The sequence below is a fragment of the Lepidochelys kempii genome, chromosome 25, assembly GCF_965140285.1.
Source record: "Lepidochelys kempii isolate rLepKem1 chromosome 25, rLepKem1.hap1, whole genome shotgun sequence".
Classification (NCBI taxonomy): Eukaryota; Metazoa; Chordata; order Testudines; family Cheloniidae; genus Lepidochelys; species Lepidochelys kempii.
In genome coordinates, this window is record NC_136404.1 from 11,224,260 (window position 1) to 11,246,796 (window position 22,537).

General features: G+C 47.9%; 1 protein-coding gene across 6 annotated transcripts in view; it reads right to left on the minus strand.

Moving 5' to 3' along the window:
* Positions 1-22,537, minus strand: part of SH3GL1 (SH3 domain containing GRB2 like 1, endophilin A2) — a 59,798-nt gene that overhangs the window by 4,786 nt on the left and 32,475 nt on the right. For 3 of the 6 annotated variants that reach the window (XM_073324497.2, XM_073324492.2, XM_073324495.2), the window contains 8 exons: positions 10,877-10,945; positions 10,706-10,778; positions 9,686-9,829; positions 7,213-7,346; positions 5,687-5,845; positions 4,927-5,030; positions 2,022-2,146; positions 1,446-1,499 (listed from right to left, as the gene is read on the minus strand). In XM_073324497.2, coding sequence (XP_073180598.1) covers positions 1,446-1,499; positions 2,022-2,146; positions 4,927-5,030; positions 5,687-5,845; positions 7,213-7,346; positions 9,686-9,829; positions 10,706-10,778; positions 10,877-10,885 — 802 coding nt within the window. In that variant the 5' untranslated portion in view covers positions 10,886-10,945. Of the gene's footprint in view, positions 1-1,445; positions 1,500-2,021; positions 2,147-4,926; positions 5,031-5,686; positions 5,846-7,212; positions 7,347-9,685; positions 9,830-10,705; positions 10,779-10,876; positions 10,946-16,736; positions 16,876-21,540; positions 21,878-22,537 lie in introns of those variants that run through there. The other 3 variants (XM_073324493.2, XM_073324496.2, XM_073324494.2) reach the window with 3 other exon arrangements.

A 22,537-nucleotide genomic window follows, 5' to 3' on the forward strand; every position in this document is an offset into this window, starting at 1 on the left:
AAGCCAAGAGGAAAAACAAGAAGGCTTTCAGAATCCGTTTCTCAAGCACATTTGCCTCATCACCTGGAGTCCAGCTTTTACCCTTGGGACCCTTTCCAGGAGTGGGCTGCGTGAGATGCGTTGTTGTAGGGTCCCATACACTGGCCCAGACTCCCACTGCACTACAAGGGGCCAAGTAACCCAGCAAGTGGAATCCAAGAGAGGAGAACACAACATCTCCATAGCCCCACTTCCCACTCGATACTTGGGAATTTCCAGCTGGGTCACTGGATTTTCCAAACGGATGGGGTGACTGGGGCCACTCCAGGTAGTTGGATATTACAGCCAGGAACAACCAGACACTGGGAGAGGAGGCAGGAAACACCACAAGCTGCAGCAGGTTTATTTTTCAGAAGAGACTTTCCAAATTAACTCTGCATTTCCCAGCAGCAAAGGTTTCCCACAAGCAAAACAGCTCAGCCCCATACTGAAGCGAATAGCACAGGTCAGGCCACGCAACACAATCCCTTCCTGAGTGCTCAGTACCCAGTCCTCTCCTCCACCACACAGGGCTCTGAACTGACAACCCGCATGCAAGGCTACTCCCCATCAGCATTTTGATGCTGTTACTCTGTTTCCCCAGTAACCCAGACCACCCCTTCCAAAAGCAGAGGCCCTCCATCCCCACTCTCCTGCCTGTCTGAACTGTGCACCCAACTTCAAGAACCACTCCAGCACCTCCCCAAACAGATGTGCTTGAACCTTCCCCTCCCCAAAGGGAAATGCAAGACCCGATCTTCTCCCCTTTCTCTCTCTTGCTCAATATCACCACTTCCTGCCTGGACCTCCCATCACACGGGAAAGTAACTTCAGAAACACCTCAACAGAGCCATGCTGAGCCCGCCCCCCAGTTCTCCCTTATCCTACAAAACTTTCACGGCATGCCCAAGTGCTCCTTGCTTTCTAACTGGCCTCTGGCTGTGTTGGCGTGACTGCGACAGCTCCAGGAGGAGTGAAAGAAGGAGGCAGAGTATTTGCTGGATGGGCCGTATGTAACAGCAACTTGTTTTCAAACACGTGTGTAAGATTTCCTTTATGGCCAGAAACATTTCTATGGACAAAACGGGGTGGGCGCACTGGCGGAGGAAGAGGGGAAAGAGGCCACAAAATAAATGTTTCCTTCCAATTCATTGGGGGGGGAACACTCCAGGCATTTTGTCCATAAAAAAGAAATAGACAAGGGCCCAAATCTTTCCTTCGGTTACAACCCAAGTCACTTGGATGTGCAGGAGTCAGCAAGGGCAGAATTAGAGCAAAGATTTTTAGTGGACAGACTAAAACCAGAATGAGTTATTTGGTGGTCAAAGTGTTAGTGGCGCCAAGTGGCAGCTTATGGGAGAGCAGGAGTGAGGAGAGAAAGAGAGAGGGAGGGCACACTGCATGCAGCGTGGGGGAGGGGAACTCACAAATACTCCTGCTGGGGGTCCGGGATGGCTTGTCAGATCGAAAAGAGGAGGAAGCTGCTTCCAAATAAAAAGAGACATGCTTAAAACCAATATATAAAAAAAGAATCCCTTGGTACAGCCCAAAAGGGAGGGGTCTGTTAGTGGGGAGGGACATGGTATCCTACAGCCTGAGTTAGGGGCCGGAGTGTGCAGGGGGCAGGAGGGAAGGACGACACATGATTTCTCCTATCCACCACTCACAGACGGCGCGATTAGATGACAACCCAGGGCACTAAGTGAGGTGGGCCACTGCAGAGTCAGAACAGAGAGAGGCAGCCAGCCGGCACTGGCTGAAAATGGTCCCACTCGCACCAGAGCCAAAGCCAAGAATAGGGAGGATGCGTGGGCCAGGATAGCAAAGGGCCCCTGCTCCTAAACATTTCTGCTACCTCCTGGGCCGTCTGCGGCACATCCAGCACAGGAACATTCTCGTCTCCTCCGAGAGGACAAATCCCCTCCATTCCCAATGCTGCTTGCTATGCCAGCGCCCACAAAGCACCTGTGACAGGAGGCACCGCACACCAGTGACGTCTTTACCTGAGACTTTGGGGGTGGGGTTGCAAGAAAAGCCTCCGTTGGACTGGTCGGCATCTCCAAAGTCATACGTCTCTCTGGGCTTAGGTTTGTACTCCCGCTTGGGGCGTGAAGAGGCGTCCTTCATTCTGAAGAGGCAACAGAGACACGGTGAAGTCAGAGTGAAGCTGCGTCTGTGTTTACAGCAAGAGACTCGAGCAGCAGCAGCCAACTCATCCTGCTGCCTGGCTGTGTTTCCATTGGACAGTGGGAACTGGCTCAGGCCCCAACAATTGTAAGGGGCCTGGCCAGGGACTGTGATGCCCTCACCCTGATTTCAAAGGAAATACCACATTAGGACCCACCTTGTATGACAAACTCTTCAGAGCAGGGACCTTATCTCACCGAGCACACTGAGGTTAACACACACAACCACCTCTCCTGCCCCGTTCGCACATCATCCCCTGGACAGGTGGGATGAAAGCTGAATATCCCCTACCACAGTTGTGCCCGTGCAGATGGAAGAGTCAGACTGTGACCGTCACCATTTCAGACCCAGATCTGTCTAACCTCCCAGGATCTGTGTAGGATGTAGACAACATCGCTCACGCCACAGAAATTAACACATGAAGCTCTGAACCAAGGGTTCGGAGAGGCTGAGGTTTGTGTGCAGGTCTCTACTAACCACAAAGATTCACAAAGAGTCTGTGTACTGGTTGGGGGAAGAGAGGAGTCATATCCTACACAACAAGGCCTTGCAACCCCCGGAGCATCTAGATGAGTTACACATAATTCAGTTCTCGCCCATCTGCCTTGCTCCTACCTCAGCCTCACCTGGCCAGATCAGTTTGGTTCTGGACTCCAGTTCCCCAGAGTCACTGGCATGAAATCTGTCAATTGAGTCCCAGAGCATGACTGACTGGTTTTATTTTCACCCTTCCCCCCATGCAGAGATCTGCTTTTGCCCTGGAAAAGGCTCCCCGGCTACCTCTCTCAGGCAGCGAGGGCAAATTCCCACCACTCTTGCCTTAAAGGGAATCTGCTTTCGGAGCATTATTTCTCTTTGGCCAGCAGAGGCCACTGTTCCAGTAGTTTGCATTCTCTAACTTTCCAGGATACTCCCAACTCCTGCCCATATTAATTTAAACCAGAGACTACTTGGCATGCATCAATTCCCATGCATGAAGGAGGAACTCAAACACAAGGTAGTAATAGATGGAGAATAGTCACACTACTCTGCAGGATTTCTGGGGAACATGGCTTGAGGGAGATACCCTAGCAGGCAGCTCAATGCAAGCCCCCAGCTCCTATCTAGTGCGTTCCATCAACAGATCTCCAAGTGCTTTACAACGGAGGTCCATATCATTACTGCCATTTTACAGATGGGGAAACTGAGGCATGGGGGGAGCAACTTGCCCAAGACAATGCAGCACGGTGGCAGCAGAGCCAGGAACTGAACCAAGGTCTCCTGAGACTTTGTCCGGGGGCTCTAACCACTAGACCACACTGCATCCCAGTGTGGCAAAACTACACATATTTAGTTCTTTCAGGCTCTTTTCGTGACTCAGCCCCTCCAGCAAAGCAGCCTAACAAGTATGCCTAGTAATCCAAACACATTTGAACACCACACCGGGGACAGAATCTTTTAACACCTCATTTGAAAAGAAGGTGCATGTCACTGGAGCATGAACGAAGTTACATGGGGGTTAAGGGAAAAAACTGGGAACAGGAGGGAGATTGCAGAATTAGCTCCCTGCATGAAGATCCTTATGGCTGGCTGATATTAAACCTGGAGCTTCTTGCTTTTAACAGCCACAGTAAAGGTTCCACAGCCCAGGCCAGGATTCCTCCAAGCCCCAGTGCAGAGTCACTTGGGGAATGCATTTCCTCCTGCTTCTCCACACCAGACACTAATCTGTATTCCATTTACAAGACTGTGCTCCAGGGTTCCATCCGCAACATGCCAGGGGGCACATGGAAGTCACATGTTTGCAGCCCAGGTTACAGAGACACACTAACGTGTGCAGAGGATAGAGCAAGACTTTGCTGAAAAACAAGGAGCCACCCAAGCAGGCACCGAGATCCATCAACTCTGCTTTGCGGAATTGTGCTTGATTTTAGTGGCGGTCACCAGCCTGTTACTACTGTTATCCTCCTCCTCTCCGCCTTTCTGCCGCCTGCTTGTGTCCCATCTTTAAATAGATCACAAGGTCTTTAGGGCAGAGACCTTGTCCAACCATGTGGGCCAGCACATAGGACAATGGGGCCCTGATCCAGATTAGGGCCTTTGGATGCTACTGTAATAAATCAGACATGGAGCCAGATGACAAGGGAAGCCAGAGGGGACTAATTCAAAGGTATTTGCATAATGCTAGTTCATCTTCTTGACAATGGAGGCGGCAGGATCTACTGAGTCGAAACAGAATCAAATCAGAAATGCCAACAGCGTTCTGGCCACAACTCCCACATCCAACACCAGTGGCCTGTTAAGGAGCTGCAATTGTTTACATAAACACAGGACTCGGTGTGTGCTCTGCCCTGCTCCCCAGCCTTTCCCCCTATCCGTCCCCCAGTTCAAGAAGGAATCAACTTGCATCTTCAATTTCATTGGGAGCATTTATGTTTTGATCCAGAGATGGCCAAAAGTGGCAAGAAACTATTAACCCAGGGAGTTTGCAGGGAGGTTTCACACCAGATGCCAGAAAGTGCCTTTTGTAGAAAACTGATCATGCAGACACAAATCACTCACCATGAAAGCCTAAGAGATGCAGTGATAAAGCTACCCTCAAAGGCTCCTACAGCTTCTATTGCCAGGGAATAAACTGCGGAGGAAGAAGCCAGATATCTTCTGGCCCCTAGCTCCCAAGTTACAGTGTCCACCACGCTTCTCTCCTCCCACAGGATCCACAGTGGCCCTAGGAAGCCTCACCTGCGTTTGAGTTTCTCTGCAAGCTCATCCAGGATCTGCACTGCTTGTCTGTGGTAATCTACCTGGGCATCCACCAGGGCTGAGAGCTGGCTTACTTGCTCAATCTGCAAGGATCATAAACTGCAATGAGTGGCTTTCACACGCTACTACAGGAGACTTCCATTGCTCCACTGGGGGCTTACACCCACACTGGGAAACATGCGAAAAGCAGCTTGAAATTTACATGCAGAGAGAAGTCTTAAGAGTTAGGGACCTTAAAGTTCAGTCATTCGCTCAGGCTCAGCGAGACAGTGGCCGACAGCTTGGCACCTCGGAGGACATGGGTTTAGCAGACATTTTGCATCATGACTGAATGAGCTGTGTCAGCCATGTCCTGACCAAACATGTACACAGAAGAGTCTCCACACTGCCTCATTCGTAGAATTATCAGTCTCAGCCCTGGCCTGCATCAGCAGGGAGGGGGCTACAGGGTCAGGACTGAAGGGCATTTGCAAAGGGGGGGGGGGCCCAGAATGGAAACATCAGGGGACGGGGGTGCAGGATCACAATAGGGGCCCATTGGAAGGGGCATGACAGGAGATTTGGTGTCATTTTTTAAGAGTATTAGAGCGCCAGACACTCTCCCCCGCCCCCCGATAAAAGCACCCAGCCCCCTGCTGCCCCAGACGCGCGCACAGCAGTGCAGCCGCTTAGGCAGCGCCCCAGCGGCGCGCAGACGAACCAAGAGGGAAGAGCGCAGTGATCTCTAGGGGACACTCACGTCAGTCTCCAGGAGGTTGTGCATGCTTGTCTCAGCTATTTCCTTGGACTCTTCAAATTTCTCCAGGGCCTGGCGGAGCTCCTCGTCTGGGATCTTCCCCTGACGTTTTTTCTTGTAGTCAAAGTCCAGGCGCCTGCCTTCCAGCTTCTTAAGATGGTGCTTGGGAGAGAAGGGTTATGAGCGGTTGAACTAAAACCACGGGCCGGGGCACCCAAGCTTTTCCCAGTGAACACAGCAAAAAACCAAACAACCCAGCCTCCCACCACCCAGAATAGGCAACTGCTGGCATCACTTTCAGACAGGCTCCCCGCAGACTACAGATCGCAGTGTGCAATGCTCCACAGGGGATGCTGAAGGTCAGGAATGAAGAGCAGTGCGGGGGAGGAGGGAACTACTTGGATCCAGTTCAGCAGAGGATTTATGATTGCTGTGACTATGGTTTCTTTTTCATTGTTTGGAAACGGCCATAAAGTTGGCAAGAAAGTACATTTCCACCCCCCACCCCTTTTCTGTTCATAAACTGGAGGGAACCCAAACTGCCCCAGTTCAGCATGGGTCTGCTTGCCATAAATCACTTTTAAAGGAGAATTGCACAGCTGGCCCCTTGCCTTCGGTTCTCCGCTGGGCAGTCAAGAGTCTTTAGATACAACACTTCAGTTACAAGCCCTGGGCTTGTCACCTCTCTTCTGAGGCTGAAAGTAGACAGGGATCATGTCTGTCTTAATTTGACTGTACGGCACCTGACAAGTTTGCGGGTGCTCAGTAAATCTGTTATATAGCTAGTTTGGGAGTCAGTTCATATAGGTCACATTGTAAGCGAGAACCGGTTCTCAGGCGATTTTGACTGGTTTGATATAGGTTTCAACGGTTCCCACTGCAAAACCTGTGGTGTTCAAGAGCCTTGTCTCTTGTGAATGCGAGGAAGGTGAGGGCTAGCTATGAGCAGACCTTCTCAGCGGGGACAGGTGCAGTGATAAAGCATCCTTGTGGGGTTGTTTCTGGGCTTCTCATGATAAGTAGGTGAGCAAGAAAAAGACACATGCAGCCCATGATCTATATTTCAGGATACTGGGACACTGGAACTGAAAGCTGATCAATGGCTTATAAAATGCACGCAAGGCAATGTCCCCATTTGTCAGTCTCAGGAATCCACAATGCAAACAATCCAAGTACCTGTAGCTACACAACGTAAGTCAGGAGATCTAAAGTATGTTATGAAGGTAGCTTAGAGTGAGTGAATAAATCTGGAAACTGTTGCAAGAAACATCCCCCGTCATGGGCTGGTCAAGGAACAGCAGCGGCGGCGGCAGAGGATATTAAACACACCAGAGGAAAATGCGAGTGGATCCAAGGAAAATACAGAGAAAGCATGCAAAACGCAGGGTAACAAAACCAGATGCTGTGCAAGTCTACTTTGGGTCCTGCAGCGATACTGGACATTACAGCAGGTGCTAAAAACCTGAAGAGGCCAGAGTCTGAAGGGGGGGCGGAGGGGAAGAGAGAAAGAGAAAAATCTTCCCACTTACCTGGATCTCTTTCAGGTCTTTGTCACACAGGTTCTGGAGAGGATCAATAAAGTTCTGTTTGACTTCAATATCCAGCGAGTCTTTCACTTCAGCCAATCGTTTCATAGCTTCACCAGCATCAAGAAGCGCGTCACCTTCACGTGAGAGAAGAAAGGAAAAAGAGCAGGTCAGAGAGAAAAAAAGAGCCAGCCAGTTAAAGCCGGAGTCTGTGGCAGCTGCACGCAGAACCGCTCTGCCAAGACACTCAGCATGCATGAGCCCCAGTCACGTATCAAACACCCATAAGTTCTCATTTGGATCAACTGGAGTAGCACAGGGAGGGAGCACAACCTAGTGGTTAGAGCAGGTGGTGTGGAATTGGGACTCCTAGCTTCTATTTCCAGTTCTGACACACATTGTGTGATCTCTGGCAACTCATTTCACTTTTCTGTGCCCCATGGTCCTCACCTGTAAAACACAGAAAATGCCTACCTTTTTCACAGGGGTCTGAGACATCCTGAAGGCGTCTCTATATAAAATGGTTGGAACTCTCTGATGCAAAGTGCTACAGGAAGGGCAAATGCTACGGTGGCCCCAGCTAAGTCTTCGGATTAGTCTCAAGGCATTTTGATACATTTTTAAAATAAAATTTCCCCAGATGTTGGCAGCAACCCAAGATATTTTTCTTCATTTTTTTCATTCATGCTTAGATCGTTAACTCAAATCTATTACTGTTAGGTTCAATTTACACCCAAAATTAAAGATCTTATAAAATAGGTTTGTACAAAACCTTTCTATTTTCAGTTTTTCCTGCCAGGGTATCTAAAGTCTGACAAGCTAATAATGTCAGATGAACAGAAATGCTTCTGTGATTGGTTTTCTACAATTCCAAGGGAAACAATTATGAATTAATAAACGATCTCCTGCCGTGTTCGCAACCCAAGCATTTCAGCACCGGGTAAGGGCAAGAGAATATGAAAGTGAAATTTACTATAAATAAATTTAATCTATTTTCATCGCCCCAGCTAAAACAAAAATGTGCAAAAAGTCCATTTCTAAAAAGTTCTTTCAGAGTTAATAACCCAAGATACCGCAACACAGGGAAGGCTGCATTATTAAAACATACATTTCTAAACCTGATGGTGTCCCTATAAAGGAGAGGCTGTTTAAGGTAGCTGTGTTTTATAGGGTCCTCTTAAAACTTACTTCCCCCTACTACTTTTCAGATCCTGTATTGTAGTAATGTTTTCTCCAGCCAAGGAGAAAGCTAGCCAGGGAATCACTGGAGTACAGCCACTCCTCAAAAAACCTAACGTTTAATCTTCCAGATCAGGGAACGTTCCGCCCCATGCTATGAAGTGATCACACAGCTGTGAGCCGTCCTGAACCCAGCCACATGGGAAGGCTGCAATGTTTTGGTGGATTAATACTGCTGTCATCAAATGGCTTCCTTTCTCCGCCCCCACATCCCCACAAGTCACGCATGGCTTGCTTCATGGGAATGAGGCAATACCACGTGGAAAGATTTTTGGCTGTGACCCCCTCGGAGTCCAGTTGCAGTTAAAATTGCATTGTAGGGCTCTTGATCTCTTCCCTCGCTACTTTCCATGTCAAATTTGCTCAGTTTGAGTCAGCAGGAGAACTCTGCATCCTGAGGAGGCAGTTGACTGGGACTTCAAAGTTCTGGATTCTAGACTCTGCTCTGCCAGATTCCCTGCCTAACCTTGGGCAAGTCAGTTAAATGCTCTGTGCCCCTCTTGTAAAATGGGGATGGCGCTTATAGGGGTGTGGAGAGGATTGTGACTGAATGCAAGGCGCTCGTTACAATGGGGGGAGCTGCAGAAGTGGCTACCGTGAGTTATATCAGTACTATTAATAAGGATTCTAAGTTCATTTCTGAGACATGCGCCACCCATCGCACCAGGGAGCCCTAGAAATACAAACTTGGTCTGATCCTGCATGATGCTGAGCACTTCCCAGGAGGTGTTGGGAGCAGAGGGTGCTCAGCATTTCCTAGAAGGTGCTCAACTCCATGCAAGGTCAGGGCCAAACCGCAGATCATCCACAGAACTGTCGGCCGTGAGACAGTCTAGACTCCAGCTCATTTTTCTGTAGATGCATCCACTCCACAGCACTGACCAATGGCTGGTTTGGGTCACTAGAGGCGGCAGTGGCTAGGACTTTAAAAGACACTTGAAAGCAGATTAAAGCAGCAGAAAGATGGCTGGGAGCAGGGTTAAGAGTCTAACAAGGCATATCAGGAGCTCGGTTTGCATACACTACTTCTTTAAGAGGTGCTTTTGCCATCCCCTAATCCTACTCCTGACCCCAGTGAAATGTCATTTCCCTATCTGCACGGTCAGTTTCCTTTTTTTCTCCACTTGACTCATGTGACCAGGTCAGTGATTTACAGTAAGATTTAAGGAAACCCAGTAACAGGAATTTACTTCCTATCAGCTCACTTAGGGGCTGGCCGGCCCAATGGAGCACTTACCGAAATTGGATTCGTCGCCCAACTCCTTCCCGTACCGGATCATGCTCTCCCCCAGGAGCCCTTCCGACTGTGGATAGCCAGGGTTTTTCACCTGCCCGCGGATCTTCGACATCGTGTTGAGCATTGTTAGCTTGGCTCTGGAAGCTGGCACAAAGAGACAGCCACATCTGTGTTTGCAATTAGTGGACTTGGCCAGCAAGCAGTGACTGTTTGCCAGCTTTTTTTTTTCCCCCCAAAGTTACTCCACTGGCCAAGAAAGCTTATTGTTTTAGTCTCCCAGAAATATCGCTGGCTCTAAAAAATGGCCCCTTCCAAGACAGCAAGCAGAAAATAGTTCAGAGCTCGCCAACAAGGTCTAAAGAGAAGTTCACCAGCCCTCCTGTCGTTCTAGTTAATCCCTGGTGTGCTGGAGTCAATGAGACTGACTGGACTGTAACAGGAAGGCAGTCAGGCTCCAGGAATGACCGTGACATACTCGCCTCCCACCTCATAGGAGACAACTCAGTTCCCAAACACCCTGGAGTCAGTAGCCCATCTGCTACATCTTGAACCCAAAGGACATGGGTGACTATTTGACAGTCAATCTGATTTTCTGGGCTCAGAGAAAACATCACAAGGATGGAGACTGCCCTTGAACAAGTGAAACATAGCTGGACAGGGGCGTAATTGCCAAGCGCCAGCTGGAATAGTCTAGAGAGGTTACACAGGGTGACATCAAAATTTAAATTCAGGTTCACATGGGCCTCAAAGCCCGAATGAGCTCTGCTAGAAGCAGAAACTCCACTTGCTCATGGAAGGGGAGGACATGGCTGTCACACAAGCTGGGCCAGCATATTTCCAGTAGAAGGCAGCAATGCTTATAACCCAGTAGCCCACTGGAAAGGGGCCACCCCAAAGCCAAATAGGCTGGCGTTTCTGAGCTTTCCCCACTCTCTGCATGATAATGGCCTCTCCCCCCTTATGCAATGGGAGGAGCACCTGAAGGATGCTGGCAGAGCAGGGCTGGCTGTGGGCGCTTACCTGGGTTGGGTTGCAGGTATTCTGTAGTTCTGGTTAATACTTCTGTGACTGCCTTGCTGGTAACATCCACTTTCTGCAAGGAGAAGATGACCCAACAGCAGTGCAATCCAGTCAGTACCCGCCTCGGAAACGCGCGGAGAGGCACACAAAGCCGTCTGTTACCCTACTCACCTTTTCCATTTCTTTGAAGTCATCATCAAGCTTGGTCCCTTCAGCTCCACCGACTTTCTCGCTGACCAGCTGTAGAGACACAGTGAACAAGGGAGGGACGTGTCAGTCACGCTAGGGGCCATTCCGTGCTCTTCTACTCCAGAATGAGGCAGACCCCAAAAGCAGCTTACCCCAACTTTACAAGTTATAGATCTGAACCTGCACGCCTTAGACCCACTGAACCTCAGTAGCAGCGAGTGGCCCAACAGCATCAGGCAGCTATAAGGGAAACACCACAAAGAGATGTGGTTCCTTGAAGCTGCAAAAGCTGGTGGTTAGAGTCAGCGCTTCCATGAGAATCTCTCATGGGTTTATTTTTTCTTCTCTTTTGGCTGAGCTTGTATGCAAAGGGATAGCTTTCAAACACTCCCTGAAAGTTGGAATTGATTGGCTGGAATGTCCCTGGCAATGGTCATGACCCCATTGATTTTGGAGAACATGCAGAACCCCTACCATCTGGTTAGTTGAGCCACAGCTTCAAGCCCCAGCGGTCTTTAGATTAAGGAACTGGTTGGTGGCATCTGTTAACACCTTCCAGTTAATACCTCTAATCCATCTCTGCCCCTTCGCCCAACAGAATTTAACCTGTCAACAATGCAAATACCTTAACTCCCTGACAGAAGAGAAACAATCAGGGTGGGGAAAGGAAGTAATAGGGCACAGAATTATGGAGCGAAGAGAAGCACAAACTCCTGGCATACGTGTGCAGAGTTCCTGGCATGGTGAGAGAATGAGGGGCACACAGAGCCCCTGAAAGGAGGGAGAGGGTGTGGGTAGCACTGAGCCCCTGAAATAGAAGGGAGCTTGTGGGAGAAGAATGGAGGCACTTGTGGGTGCAGTGAGGTTGGCCTAAATGAACAGTGTTGCCACCCCCTAGTAACGCTGCTTCAAGGTTCGGTTACAGGGTGCATGACAGAACCTCGAGAAAGACAGCTGCTAACGTGCCAGCAGCATCTTCAAATGCACCTTCAAAACTGCAGCCACACAGGAAAGTCAAGTCATTCAGATCACCGGACAAACTGCATTTTCCTAGCCTTGGAGAAGCCACAATACAGCTTCTGAAATTACAACAATCAACTGTTTCAAGTCAGCTGTTTGGGAAGGGTGGGTGCAAGATTTAATCAAGTGTTGTTTAAATATTAAGCAGGATACAATGCTGCTTCCACCTCGCTTTGGAACATCAGTTCTCCTAATTACAGCAAAGGGGAACCTCAACAGCAAACGGACCATACATAAGGAGAAGGGCAGAAGGATTCTCTCCTGGTGGTTAGGTGGAGGTTGCAGTTTATCCCTTCTCATGTTGTATAGATGCCAACCCTGAAAGGGTGTAGATAGGACATTTCATGGTGCACCTGCAAAGGAGTTACATACAAAGAAGAGCTACAGCTGTGCAGTCATTTGCAGAGTCTAGTGCTGAGTATTTTAACAGTTATTTTGTGACAGTGAAATCTGTGCTAATGGTCACCTAATAGTCAGGAAAATTCCAGTCCCCCTATATTAAGCAGCACAGTATGGTAACAGGAGGTTGCATAACAGAAAAAAAATAGTAGCCCTTTGATGGCCTCTAACAGGTTTCGCTTTAGTAAATATTTAGAGCTGTGCAAGCATGCAGGGCACTGTACAAACACTGGGGCAGGACCTTCGGAGACGCACCGTACACAGAGAAATATTAAAATACAAAGGGTCACTGGCGATCAGAGGTTTTTTTGAGCTTCAAAAAACAAAACAAAAACATTTTCAAAAGACCTGCAAAACAAAGGGGAGAGGGTGAGAAATTGAGCTTGTGCCTCTTTCTAATGTAAAGGGGGGCTGGAAGGTTTGTGTTTTTTAAAAAAAATAAAAAACTTCTCTTTTGCATTCCTTATGTAAAAAAAAAAAAAGAAAAGAAAAAAGCAAGTCTTCGCAGGGCTCTGGCTTACCAGTAAACTAGGAAGGCAACGCCATGAGGAGTGAAGCCTAATTGAGAGGGAAGTGGTTTTAATTCAGATAATAAAAACAAGCAGCTTTTAAAACCAACACCCATGTAAAACTTAAACACTGGGGGAAGGTGCAGGGAGAGGATCTTAGTCCCCTTCTTTCCTCAATGCAGGGTATTGGGAGCGCTCTCAATCCATGCCAGATCTCCAGTGAGTCCTCCAGCAAAATAAGGGGAAAGACCAGATCTTGCATGCATTTTTTTTAGGCCTTCTTTACACATCGGAAAGCAGAGAAAAAAGTGAACAACCCCATTAAACTCCCAGGGGTGGCAGTTCTGTAAAGTGCTACTATATTCACTGAGAGTTCCACCATGTATCAGATTTGCAATTAAAATGAAAAACCTTCTGCATTCAGGTTAGAAAGGGCCCATGCTTGTGTGCTGTTCTTTCACTTCCTCAGAGGGGAAAAAATAATCCCTGTGAAGGTTTCCCTAGCACACTTTTGCCTTAGAAGACACAGAAATAATATTTTGTGCTTCTATCGGTCTTTCATTCAAGAATCTCAGAGAGTTCTTAAGCTGCACAGCCCTGTTTTGAGGCAGGTATTATCCCCATCTTACAGATGGGAAACTGAGGCACAGAGGAGTATGTAAATTACTAACTGAAGACTACACAGCAAATCAGAACAACTGGGCATAGAACAGAGGCCTCTTGATAGAGCCCTACTCTAATCCCGGGACCACAATCCCTTGCCACACTAATTGGGGGATTCACTAACAAGCATTGCTGTAGGAAGTTAAAAAGCAAAAACCAAACCAACCCTAGTTTCTAAGCAAAGGACACCAAGATCTGTAAGAAGCTACAGGAAAACCTAAATTCATTTATCAAGGTGTCTTTGGAGCCCAAGTCAAGACAGGTGACCAGGTGAGGTGTCTGAGTAAAAGAGAAAGCTCCCATTTGCTTGTCCAGACTGGGGTGACCAGATGCCCTGATTTTATAGGGGCAGTCCCAATAGTCAGGGCTGTGTCTTATATAGGTGCCTATCCCCCCCCCCCCCCCCACCGTACCCCACACACACTCCCCTTCCTGATTTTTCACACTTGCCATCTGCTCACCCTAGTCCAGACAGAAAGACCTTGCGAAAAGTTTTTATTAAATCCACCTAAAATAACATTCTTCCCTGCAGTCCAAATATAAGGAACGTTTTCCTCCCAGTGCCATTCGGATTCTGAGCTGATGGCAGTGGAAAACACTGAGGAGACAATATACATTGTCTTAATGGCAAAGGGGGTCAAGTGATTTCTTTAGATCAGTGGTTCTCAAACTATGGGGCAGGTCTCCCAAGGGAGGCACAGGAACCTGTCAAGGGAAGAGCAAGCTGTGGTTTGGTTGTTTGTCTGTGGTTTTCTCTTTTTTTTTTTTTTTAAAAAAGAGCTCTGGCTGTCAGCCCCAGATGGCTGGGGCTCTTGCAGAAGGGCCATGCACACCCATGGGGAGGAAATAAAGGGGACAGCCAGAGCCCCACCACACGAGCTGGGGCTCTCCTCCTCTCCGCCCCTAATCCCTCACCGGGGGCAGTGGGGCTCTAGCTGTCAGCCCCCGGGGTGGCAGAAGCAGCGCAGAAGTAGGTGGCAATGGGGAGCTAAGTCTGCTGTGAAAAGTGATATTGGCGAATATCACTTTTCACATTGCCACCCTTACTTCTGATCTGTGTTGGCACCGCACCGCCTTCACAGCTGGGCACCCAGCCAGCAGCTGCTGCTCTCCGCTCTGCTTTCAGACACACACAAAAAGGGGGCCCGATCAAATAATTTTAAGAACCACTGCTTCAGATGATTTAGCAGTGCTAGGCTCCAGAGGGAATGGTGCCCCAGGGTGCTTAGCAAAAAGAGATGGGGGCTGTCCTGCAAGACTTGTAGGAGGAATGATTGTTACAGTAGCGAGGGGGAGGGACCTTCAGAGTTCCAAAGAACCCCCAGACCTCAGAACCAGGGCTAGCAGGAAGGAGAAAGGAAACTGGATACTGCACAGTTCAAATGGTTCTCAGTATCAGCCTGCAGGGGGTATAGATAAGGAACCTGGATACTAAAGGTTTGTGATCAGAGGACAACCAGGATCAACAGCAGCAAAGTACTAGAAGCAAGAAATGCATCTTTTCCTTGATATTTACAATTTTGGAAGTGTCATCGGGCCATTCATAGCTACAGAGGGCAACACAGATCTCTCCAGGGAAGAAATGCTTGGAGATCAAGCAGCACCTCTGTACCAAAAGGATACAATGCTGATCAACAGCAGCAGGATAAATCCTTACAAGGCAAAAAAATACAACAGTTCAGTGACACTGACAAACAAGGGAACCTCACTTGGGCCTAGCTTCAGTAACTGGAAGCTCGATTCTTTTTGGAGGAAGGGAAGCTGTGGTTCTGAAGAAGGCTGGAGACACTAGTCAGACAAGAGTTGCTATATTTAACCCACAGACATTCCAAACACTGGGGGAGTGGCTCAGGCTTCTGCTGTCCAGTCCACCCAGTATGACTCAACTGGAAATTACCCTTGCCAGGTGAGATTCCTGTGTACCTGTAAATCATGTTGGTCCAGATCATGAAGGGGAATCTCACCAGACTATCCAGCCTCACAAAGTGTGTGCAGCCTATTCTGAGCAATTGTCATCTAATGCAATCAAGCTTTTCCCTATTTACTTTGCTTCCACTCTCAGAGAAAAGCCAGAAATAGTGAAGATGATGGATTCAACTTGCCTGGGATATTGACAGGTGGTGAGAAGGTACGCTTAGGAAGGGGCTCTGACCAAGCCCATTATACTCCAAACAGAGCCAAGTCATTTACCTGGAAAACATTCTACCTGCCACCAACCCAGACCAGGGTGTCTGCATGGAGGTATCCTCCTTGATCTACTTGCTAGCAGCAAACAAAGGGCACTTGACTTTTTGTTGCCTTTTGAGGGGGGGCTTTTTTGCACAGCCACAGCTCAGAACCCCGCACACACTTCCACAGGGCAACTACTAAATCAGGAAGAAAGATGAAGACATTCCTTACTAACAAGGCTAAAGGCTTATCTCCGAAGCAGGGAAAACAAGAATCTCTGCCCTCCATTCCCCCACCACAATGGGCAACCTAGGATGGGTCTCGGACTGGCGGAGCCAAGATGTATATTTCCAGCAGCCAGGCTGCCTTTCCTGCACCTCTCACACTCACCAAATCGGAATGGATAAGACAATTGTATTGTAATCATTACAGCCAAACAACCCCCATAAGAAACCTGTAACAATGCACATGCAGGCTGCAGCTGTAGAAGTAGAAACACCTTTATTATTGTTTAATGCATTTGAGAAGGGTGTGACTAGCTCTATGCAGTTCCATTCCTGAGTCTCCTCCCTACCCATCCACCCACTCAGACTTTCTGCCCAAGAAGCTGCAATAGCCCCAATGAGGTCAGCTCCTATTGTAGTCAAGAAGGCAGTGCATGCCATACAAAACACACAGTTCACCACAGTGATTCTGGAGGTTTTAAAACCCTCCAAGAGCAGAGAGAGTTTTCCTCACTCACAGATTAAATTAATCCTCCTTTTAACATTCACAAAATCCTACTGGTGTTCCTGCTGGGTGGGAAGAATGAGACGGAGACTGCCTCCCTGATGACTCTAATTAAACTGGGGGGGGCTTCCTTAAGGGAGGGATGAGGGAACATACTATAAAGAGCTACTCCTTCCCAAGGAAAGAACAAGTCAGGCTGCATGCCGGGAAGCGAGACAGTAACTCCCACCCCCCAAACGGAGCTGTGATAGACTCAAGAAGAAAACAAGCTTCTGAATCTGCAGCAGCCTTAACTCAGAGTCTAACATGAAACCAAATTTATAAGCCCCACATTGTCTTTCCAGCCAGACTACCTGGAGGGACTCTGCAAAGTCTAGCAGGGAGAAGGTTTCTCCCCCCTCGGAAGTGACAGGGGGGAGGGTAGCACAGTCTTGGCCAGAGTACTGTCTCTTTGCTTGTGGAGGAGACGGAGGAAAGCGTCCACAAATGATCCCTTTACACTCTGGTTTGGCTGAGCTGAACCGCAAGGTTGGCGGTCACTGACGCTTGGAGGCATCTATATCAGATCAACCAATGCTTGATACGGAATGGGCATGACAGCAATCCCTGTTGAGAAAGAGAAGTCAAAGATGGAGCAGGGAACTGCTGAGTCTCTTAAGATACTGACCAAAGATGTAGTGGATGTTGGCTCTTGTCTATCCTCTGTGCCAGTGGTTCTCAACCTCACCACCATTGTGGGCCACACCGCGGCCCACAATATGTTACCTGTGCCTCAGGTTGACAGCCACAGCGCATCCCCCCGACTCCTCCCCACAGACCCCTATGCTCAGCGCCTCTCGCCCAGAGACCCCTCCACAAAGTGGAGCCAGGAGCAGAGCCCTGAGCGGAGGGCCCAGCAGCAGGGCCCAGCAGCAAGCCCTCTACAAAGTGGGGCTGGGTGGCAGGGTGGCAGGCTGGCAGCCCAGACCCCGACCCTGGGGCAGGCTGGCAGCCCAGACCCTGACTGCGCCATGCAGGGCCAGCCAGGCGGGCAGCCCTGGACCTCGCCACGTGGGGCCTGCTGGACCCCGTGGCGCTGGACAGTCAGGCAGCTGGTAACCCAGACCTGCACAGCCCGTGGCCTTTAGCACACAGCTGGGCTGCAGCTGTGTACTAACTGGGCCATGTGCAGCCCACGGGTTGAGAACTGCTGCTCTATGCAGTATGGGAGAGAGGCTAAATGAAATGCAGTACCCAAGGCTTTATGCCTTCTCTGATGCCCAGAGATCTAGCTGCCCCAACTGGATCCCTCGACGGCTAGCTGAACAGAAGCCTTACAATCTGTTTGCATTTTCTGTCCTTCCTATTTTCTTCATACAATTTTGAAATGGAACAAACAGCAAAATAGAGGTCATAGACAGATTCTGAGCTGCAGAGAGAGAAGCCAACAGAGGTTGGAAGGTCCTGAAATTGCCCATTCTTTGTCAGTTGCTGGAACCTGATAGACACCATCATGAGGCAGGTGAACCCTTCAGTCTGGGAAGTAGTAGACTCAAGAGAGCAGATGCAGAAATCATCAGCATGGCTCAGGTCAGCAGATGGGAAACAGGAGTGAGCAAGACTGTAAAATGACAGGTTTCAGAGTAACAGCCCTGTTAGTCTGTATTCGCAAAAAGAAAAGGAGTACTTGTGGCACCTTAGAGACTAACCAATTTATTTGAGCACGAGCTTTCGTGAGCTACAGCTCACTTCATCGGATGCATACTGTGGATGGAGTCTTAGAACTTTTAGTAAGTAATCTAGCTAGGTATGTGTTAGATTATGATTTCTTTAAATGGCGGAGAAAAGAATTGTGCTGAATAGAATAACTATTTCTGTCTGTGTATCTTTTTTGTAACTTAAGGTTTTGCCTAGAGGGGTTCTCTATGTTTTTGAATCTAATTACCCTGCAAGATATCTACCATCCTGATTTTACAGGGGGGATTTCTTTATTTCTATTTACTTCTATTTTTATTAAAAGTCTTCTTGTAAGAAAACTGAATGCTTTTTCATTGTTCTCAGATCCAAGGATTTGGGTCTGTGGTCACCTATGCAAATTGGTGAGGCTTTTTATCCAACATTTCCCAGGAAAGGGGGGGTGCAAGTGTTGGGAGGATTGTTCATTGTTCTTAAGATCCAAGGGTCTGGGTCTGTAGTCACTTAGGCAAATTGGTGAGGCTTTTTACCAAACCTTGTCCAGGAAGTGGGGTGCAAGGTTTTGGGAAGTATTTTGGGGGGAAGGACGCGTCCAAACAGCTCTTCCCCAGTAACCAGTATTAGTTTGGTGGTGGTAGCGGCCAGTCCAAGGACAACGGGTGGAATATTTTGTACCTTGGGGAAGTTTTGACCTAAGCTGGTAAAGATAAGCTTAGGAGGTTTTTCATGCAGGTCCCCACATCTGTACCCTAGAGTTCAGAGTGGGGGAGGAACCTTGACACAGTATGCATCCGATGAAGTGAGCTGTAGCTCACGCTCAAATAAATTGGTTAGTCTCTAAGGTGCCACAAGTACTCCTTTTCTTTTTGCAAGACTGTAAAATTCACACTCATTGGCTGCTTTTCTTTACCCCATCCCAGCAGGGCTGGAAGACCTGCTAAAATGTTCCCCTGCTCCCAGGTTCCTGAAGCAAGTGCTGGACTATTACAGAGAGCAAGATCAAGGCAGGGCGGAAACACAAAGCCAAACCCCTCATCTGCCACCCAGCCTTCCTGTAGCATCAGAGGTGGAATGTTTCTTACAGCAAGTATTTACAAAAGGCGATAAAGTTGCTTGCCATGAACCAGCACAAGATAGGTGATTTCCCTGAAGGGCTGTGAAACTCACATCAGAAGAAGTGCAAATCAAAAGGAAGGGAGAAAAGAGACCCAAACATGCTCAATTATAAAAGGTTGGAAATAAACCTCACACAAATCTTAGATAAAGATTTAACAATTAAAAATATGGCCAAGATAGCTACGAGCTTTGATTACAAATGACAGGTAGGTGTAGTGTAACACCCTGTCTAGCTCCTGCAGCTCCCCACCTCCAGAGAGGGACCAAGAGCACCACTGTTCAAAACCCATTGTCACCCCTGGCCCCTAGGTATCCGAGATGGAAGATACTTGTTTGGTCACAACTAGTCCATCCCCTGCCAGCGATGGACTGTTCCTGGCAGTATGTTCCCTATTGCTTTGTCCAGCCTTCTTTTAAATGCACCAAGTCATGGGGTCTTCCACTACTTTCCTTATAGAGCAGGGTGGGCATCGGAACAGTCAAGGTCTCCTTCTGCCATTTAAAAGGAATGGAAGGACTGTGTGTGGGGGAAGATGTTCAGAAATGGGCAGTCCACATCTGACGCTGATTACAGCAATAGGATCTTGGACTAAGTCAAAGGAGTACGAGGGGGTGGGTAGGCAGGTCTGGCGTTAAAGAATCATGGGAACATCTCCAAATAGATCTATGTGAGGTAAGACATTTTAAAGAGTTCGGATCTCACACAACCCACCACTCACTCACCCAGTCTATGCAACTGCTATTCAAGTGGAGGGCTACCAACTTGCAAGAGAAAGGATCAAAAGGGAAATACTTGGTACATTGTGCTGGATACATCCAATAATTACAAACTGGAGAAATGAGGAAGCGTGTTAACTCTATAAAGCAGTTGATGACATTTTGTCCTGCCCACTAATGCCAGGACAGTTTCGATAAACAACAACATTTTGAAACATTCATACACCCTCCAAAATTCCCTGGATTATATTTAGGTCGTGTCTCTGCTACACCTGCTGTGTTCTCATTATCACCCAATCACACTGTAGTGACTAGAAAGGTGTGTTAGGACACGTTCCACCACCTGGCACGTGTTCTCCCAAGACGTGCTCAAATACATCCAGCAGCAGCAAACATTAGAAGAGATCATGAGTATATAGCTTCCACTTTTGGGGAATGGTCACCCCTCAGACAGCAACAGGATTTTCCTTACAGGACTAGGTCATTAGTAAGAGCATCCAAGTACTGGCTGCCACCAGAGGAAGGATGCCAGAGCAGAAGGACTAAAGACCTCAAAAATGGTTGTTTGAGTGTGATTTTTATATTAAGTCATTGGCCGAAATTTTCAAAACTGCTTGGTGATTTTGGGGGTGTCTGTTTTTGGTACCCAACTTGAGACATTGTAAAGAGGGCCAGTCTCACAAAGGGCTGTGCACCTGCTATCTGAATTTAGAGGCCTTTAGAGGTGGGTAAGGTTTTTTAGGTGCCGAACTTGAGACCCCCCAAAATCACTCATCAGTTCTGAAATTTAGGCCATTTTGATCTGCTTGCTACTGTATAATTTTTTCTCGTAGTTTTGTATATTTGATTCTTCTGATGTTTTGCTCTCTTTTAAACTATTCATGGCAGTGATTTCACACTTTTCTAATTTAAAATTAACTTAAGATGTTGCAGGCCATCACTCTGCCTTCCTGCCCCTCCTCCCCCACTCAGAAAGCCCCCTCCAACAACTAATTCTTTTGCTGAGACAAACACATGTAACCACTGAATTCAAAACAATGTCCCCACTATAATGGAAAGTTATCCTTCTGGATCCTGGATCAAAGCCTTCCTGGTCCCTAAGCAGCTTCTGTGAATACTGATTCCTAACAGGAAAATTTAAAAAAAAAACAAAAAACAACAAAATAGACCCACACCACCACCACAACCTGCTCTCGCCCAATAGAAAGGGAAGAAGTGGTGTGGGAAAAGCCAGCCTACAAGGTGCTACAATGTTTTGAGTCCAAGATCAATATGCTTAGAACAGGAAAGCCCAGTAGAGACACAGCAAGTGGTTAAGAAAAGAAATTCTCCTGTAACACATGCTTTTCTGTGGGCTGTTCACATGAATACTCAAGAAAGCCACCCTTACTAGCGTAGTTCAGCAGGGGAAAACTCCTTAGAACTACGCGTAATTCAGGTCTTCACTGGAAGCCGCACCGTCGTTATTTTCAACAATGGCAGACTGGACAGTTTCAAGTTTCACTTATCCAAGCAACAATTTACTCTGGTGCTATGAATAGATTTGGAGTAATGGGCACTGTCATTCACAACCACAACCTTAATGTACCTTTTATTATGGTATTGGACAGCTGGAGCATTGGTGATCACCCCACAGGGTTCCCAACTGACCTTGCAGTGCATTGTATTTCTATAGCATGCTCTGAATGAGACTTGCAGGGCATTGTTGGAGTCAATTACACAGTGCAGCACCAGCGTGGCTCTTGGAAAACGTGTGTTCCCAGACTTGCCAAGTTTCTGCCTCTTTAGTCTTTGGGCAGTGGAACCATGGATTGCAAGACTCCTAGCAAAACGAGCTCCCGAGGGGTGGTGTCCTGTGTAAGTATGCAGTGATAACCTTATGGGTGTTTACACAGAGACCAAGTCTGATTTTGAGATTCCATGGCCTAGTCTTGGCACAGACAGTCTTGTGAAAGGTCAGTTGCCACCTTCCAACCTGGTGCAGTCCCTGGAAATAAAGCAAGAATCAAAAGGCATTCATCTAGGTTAGTCTAAATCTACTAGAACATTAGGTTGTGCACATAGCCGAAGATGCAGAGACGCTTCAAAAATGTACGCATGACACTCTATCCCTTGGGGGAGGGCCCTGTAATCCCCATATTCATCATATGTATATAACTGTGATACTTTTTAGGTTTTTAAGGCCCGGCTTGACAAAGCCCTGGCTGGGATGATTTAGTTGGGGATTGGTCCTGCTTTGAGCAGAAGGTTGGATTGATGACCTCAGGAGGTCCCTTCCAACCCTGATATTCTAGGATTCATAAAAAGCATGCCATGTAAGGTATCAGGGGAAAGAACAAGGGCTTTCAGCAGATCAGAGCCTATCTAAATATGTAGATTATTAGTGCACATGAAGTTATGGAGATGGTTGTCACTAAAATATGCTGTGAATTGGGATATTGCGCAGATATTAGATCCCCAGAGACAACAACAAGGGAGGTAATCAATGCCCAGGCAGGTGTGGACCCACCATCAAACAGCCGTTGTCCAGCAAGGGAGTTGCAATTCAGTGACCCACTTGGACAAGGCCACACCAGGCGAATTGCTCAACCTTGCCTGGTGACTCAGCAATGCCCACCAGATACGCCTGAACTTATGTTCTGTCCAG